The sequence below is a fragment of the Poromitra crassiceps genome (assembly GCF_964638095.1).
Source record: "Poromitra crassiceps genome assembly, contig: HAP1_SCAFFOLD_808, whole genome shotgun sequence".
Classification (NCBI taxonomy): Eukaryota; Metazoa; Chordata; class Actinopteri; order Beryciformes; family Melamphaidae; genus Poromitra; species Poromitra crassiceps.
In genome coordinates, this window is record NW_028151600.1 from 29,631 (window position 1) to 35,000 (window position 5,370).

The window sequence follows — 5,370 nt, forward strand, 5'->3', positions numbered from 1 at the left end:
CTTTCTCCGCCACGCGGTGGTACGTGGCACAGAGGGGGCGGCTGCGGTAGGAGCAGGGTCCGGCACAGGTGGAGCACCAGCAGTCGGGGCAGCTGAGGCGCTGGAGGAGGGCTCCTCAAACATGGCCAGCTCATACATCGCCGGTGCCAGGGGCCCTCTACTGCTGACCGCCAGACCAGAGGTGTCCCGCGAGAGGTGGAAGTCCAGAGGCTGGTCAGGCTTTACCGGCTGCTTTAGCAGAACCTTCGGGGGTGGGAGGGGCTCTCCGGCGGCCTCGGAGGTGCTGGGTTTCGGCACGGCCACGGTGAGGGTCTGCACTGCCTCGGTCTTGGTGAGCCTCGAGTTCCTGATGAAAAATTAAAACAAAAGAAACAATTACTACTTCCGAAAAATCCTGACAGACATCCATTCGGTCAGTCACAGCGTGACAAGTGAAATTAGGTCTTACCAAAGCCCAAGGGTGCGCCGGTTGACCTCCATCAGCTGTATGGAGGTGTTGTCCTGGAGGGCCTTGCAACTGCAGACATTGTGCCTGATCTGCGTGTAGTCCCTCTGGACGACACCAAAGCGGTTGACCTGGGCGCCCGCTATCTTCTGCCCCGCAGGATGGAGGCGACACAGCTCCCTGAAGACAGCCTCCATCAGGCGGCTGTCATCAGGAGACGCTGCCGCTCCTGAGCCACACCCTAAGACAACACTGCACACAGACGCAGCATGTTAAGAGTTAGACAGAGCAGAGTAAACAAACACAAAACACATTTGTGTTGAATGGATATCTTCCCCCCCCCAAAAAAACAGGTTTAAAACCCACATTCACATGTTGGCAACGCTTACCGGTTCACACTGTCGACCCCTGGGGTGTGTGTGGTCCGCACTCTGGACTTAAAGCGTCCCTTGTCCAGCCTGTCCTGGTGACGCGCAGGGAGGGAGATGGGAGCCTTGTCCCTCTCTGACAGTTTCTGCCAGAGGGCGACAATCTCCCCCGCCTGACGCTGCGTCACAAAGGCATCGTGACGCAGCTCCACCAGGGCGCGGGCCAGCCTGCACACGTGCTGGTAGCCACCATGACCATCCGGTCCGATCGCGTCCTAAGAAATGTCATGAACACAAGTCAAGTTTATCAGAGGCAGTTTAAAGTGCCTCTGAGAAAAACAGAGACAATAAAATTCACAAACACATGATCACAGTGACTAAAGGCAATATAGTAACAGCTTACCTCATCATCCTCTTGGGATGGAGCTGGCTGTGAGCCGGAGGTGGACGCGGAGACGGAGGCAGCTGTGTGTGAGGTGGAGGGGGAGGCAGCGTGGGAGGCGGAGGCAGCTGTGTGTGAGGTGGAGGGGGAGGGGGAGGCAGCGTGGGAGGGGGAGGCAGCTGGCGAGGTGGTTGTCCCGCCCAACAGGACATGGTGTGGCACATCATGACAGCGGTCCAGGAAATTGAGGTCGTCCTCCTCGAAGCCCTCATCCTCCTCTTTCTCCAACACGCCCTCTTCCTCATCAGCCTCCTCGCTGCCCTCATCTTTCCCATCTTTCTCCTCGGTGCCCAGGTGCTGCGGCAGTGGGGGTTTGCCTGTCTGCTCGTACAGGTACTGCAACCCGATCAGCTCCCCTGGAAAACACGCACACAGAGACAGACAGACAGACCATTACATCAGTTTACCAGGTGACAGGCTGTGGGACCGCTTCAATAAAATGGACTCGCCCTGATAACTCACCAGTGTACTTCCTGGGCACAGCATAGGTTTCAACCAGCGTCTCACCCAGGAGTTCCTGGGTCAGCAGGTTGAAGTTGTGCTGGAGCCCGGCACTGTAGCAGCGCGCCGCCGTCCGGTTGCCACCCTCCACTGCTGCCCTGGCACGGTTCTCATTCCACCTGGCCAGGCCCTCCAGCAGGAAGACCTGGAAGTGGAGGGCACTGGTAGAAGTGCCTTGAACAAGAGTGGAGAGGAAATCAAACAATCAATCAAAGTCTATTTAGAGTGCAAATAAAAATCCTAAAAAAAATAACATAAATAGTGCATCTCAATAAGGTGGCATAGTGAATAGTAAATAAGTTCTAGACACCCAGCTGTTTGCTCTTCCCTTTATCTCCTCCAGCTACAAAATGAAAATGCTTACCTGGAATGAACCGGCACAGGTGGAGGTGAAAGGACTCCAGGGAAGTGGAGCCTCTGGCACACCTGAAAACAGGGAGTATGACCCCTCCCCGGGTCACCTGCCCCGTCTTGGTGTACAGCTCCACTCCCGGAGGATCCTGGATGCAGTGGATGTGACGGCGCTGCGTGCTCCAGATTTCCCCCATTCTGGCGCGGTCAATGAGGGGGACGCCCAAGCTGTCCTTCATCTCCCAGAAGCTGTCCAGATTTTCCTGGATGAGCCGCACCGTCTCCTCCGCACCTCGTGTGCGGCGGCGGCAGTGCTGGGCTTTCTCCCTGAGAGACAGCCTGGGCCCCCGGGCCTCGGTCAGGCGGGCCAGGTCGCCGCTGTCCCACTCGAACATGGCGAATGACAGCCTCCCCATGAAGAGGCCGTACAGCTGGTGGCTTTCGGTGGTCAAGCCCCTTGAGAGATAGAAAGAAAGACAGAGAATTTTAGATGTGAAATGTGGGAGCAATGTGGAGCAAGTGTTTGATTTTTATTTTTATTTTTGGTTTAGGAAAAAAGTATTCAAATCATCCAACCTTGCGAAGCGACGCATCAGGTGCCACACGTCCAGCCGCACCACCAGCTGGTCCCAGCCGTGGAACATGGCCGCGGTCTTGGGCGGCCCGCGGACGGCACAGCAGTCCCGGTCCACGTAGAGGACCTTTGGAGGGACCTTCCCGGCGTCACCGTACCGCCGCACCAGTCCGTCCACCATGGGCTGGAGGCTGTCCCCCTCAGCCTCTGTGAGAACGGACATGAGGACCTGCCCGTCCTCATTTCCCACGTTGGTGACCCAACCAGCCGTGTCGCGCGCTTCCCCCGCAAGCTTGTTGGTGATCTGTGGAATGATGACAGATACATTAAAAACCCGAGGTCGTTCAGTATGACACATAACATTACACAGAATTAGTGTAAGTGCAGGTTTCTTCAAACAACATCATAACTAAAGCTTGCCTTCTTGGTGGAGTCCATCTTGAGGATGTCTCCAAAGATGGACGTCACCCTGGCCTTTGCCTCGTCTAGTCGGGGCAGGGCGTCCCGGACATAGACGGACATCAGCCACTTGAGGCGGGGTACCGGGTGCATCGGTTTTACGGTCACCGGTGGCCGCGGTACACCCGGCACACGGAGCTTGCGCATCGCGGACAGGTAGCGCGTTGAGCGCATCATCCACTCTTCGCTGTGCTGCTCCACCAGGTGAGCGCGGAGGCGTGCCACACCATTGCCCAGGGTGCGCTCCCTTATTTGGGCAATGACTACCTTGTCACAGGCCGACCTGTTAGAGAAAAGTACAAAGACAAAGAGACATGAAGGTCATGTCAATATGAAGAAATATTACAGTGAGTAACTTACTTCTATACATTAATTACATACTTAATCATTTCAATTCATTAATGACTTACTTGAACGTGAGAACAGCTGGGAAGAGCGCACGGTGCCCGGGGTCCAGCTGGTCCAAGACGGCCCGATCCCAGCCCGCAACCTTCTTCCCACACGCCGCCTTGCCACTGCACTCCAGGTACTCCGTGCCCATGAAGTACCACCCAGTCACGTCCAGCACCCTCCTAATGGTCCGGTAGTGCCCTGAGCTCCGGAGGTCATGCTGCCCACACGCTTGGCACCGGAGCTTGAATGCCCACATACTGTAATAAAGTAAATAGACTTGATTAATATAGCACTTCTAAAAACAGCAACTACTAATTTGATAGTGAAAATGCACAGGCCGAACACTAAACATTGACAATAAAAGAAATGTTAACATACTGTAGTGGCCTCCAGAGGAAGAATCGGCACAGGAAGAAGGCGTGGGGTGAACAAGGCCCTGACCAGCCACTCATGCTGCTCCTCTGGCAGTGTCAGCCTCCAGCTGTTAGGCAGCAGCTGCAACACAGCAAGACACAGCGCCACCCTCAGAGACGGCACAACGTAACATCTATTTCCTAATATTTCCACACAAAAGCATTCACACTGGAGAGAAGCGTCTGCCAAATGACGAAATGTAATGTAATGTAATATAAGCTCATTCAGATTCTGACAATACTGGAGATATTCAGCTTGACTGGGCGTACCTCAGCACCGGTGTGCGGGCGACCCACAAGTGCAGGTGGTGGCTGCGCTAGTCTCTCAGCCCTGCGGCGGACGTGGTGGGCTGGGTCCTCCGCTGGTGCCGTGTGAGCTGTGGGAGTTTACAGTTTAGGGTTAGCTGCAAATGACAGACTGTCACTCTGTAACATGGAGTGCATAAGTGATACACCAGTATAACACTAGAAGCTGTAAGATCAATTGCAACTGTAAGATCAATGATTCATGCTATACTACTGAAATGAAAGAATAGCACTGCTATGCAAGTGAAATGAAGGAAAGAAAGCAAACACTTTTCATTTTCATTTAAATGAAAGGACAAAAGCACAGGTGAATGACTGAAGGTTCAATGATATGATTAGTGCAGGTTGCAAGTGAAATGGCAACTATTTACTCTACAGACAGACACGACAAAGGGATTATTGACAAGACAACTACGTGTTCTACACCAGAGAGAGCGTGTTAAGCCGCGAGCAAGACATGATTGATGAAATTAAATGGTGGAAGCAGCCAGATAGAATTCAGCAGACACTTGAGCCACTACAACTACTGCCAAGAGGATGGCCTACCTACCCACACTTACCTTGTATATCTGCTATATACCCGCTATATACCTTTTTTAACAACATAAAAACAGGGAAAACAAGTCAATTTACTCTTAATTTACAGACGTCTTATTCTGTTTTATTCAGATTGTGTGTGCACGTGTGTGTGTACTCACAGGTGTCAACCTCACTGGCACTGGCAAGGAGATCGCTGTCCGATATCTCCTGAGAGCCGGCGGATGCAGCGCCTGCTTACACAAACACAGTAGCAGCAGAATTAACAAGAGGGTCTTTTCAACAAGCTGTTGTTGGTGTGTGTAAAGAACTGCGAACAGTAACACACTGTAATGTAAAGTAATGTAATGTGATGAACAGGGTGCTTACTGCAGGCAGGAGGGTGCTTGGCTCTCACGACAGCCCTGGCAGCAGCAGCAGCCCTGGTCTCCTGTTCCCGGCCCAACAGATAGTACTGGAGCGCGCCCATCTGTGACCCCTCAGACTTGAGCTGCTCCCTCTTCACCCAAGCCACATAGCTATAAACAGGATGACAACAAATCAAAACAGTTGTATTAGATTGGGTGTAGGATAGGCTGGTG

General features: G+C 53.1%; 1 protein-coding gene across 1 annotated transcript; it reads right to left on the minus strand.

The window, feature by feature from the left end:
• Positions 1 to 444: 444 nt before the first annotated feature.
• On the minus strand, positions 445 to 2,346 carry LOC310771561 (uncharacterized protein; the record flags this gene model as incomplete). The annotated part of the gene is made up of 5 exons (XM_083664147.1): positions 445 to 697; positions 835 to 1,088; positions 1,217 to 1,611; positions 1,718 to 1,930; positions 2,121 to 2,346. 5 exons carry the CDS (start codon positions 2,344 to 2,346, stop codon positions 445 to 447), a joined length of 1,341 nt encoding a protein of 446 aa, XP_083520273.1.
• Between the last annotated feature and the right edge of the window lie 3,024 nt (positions 2,347 to 5,370).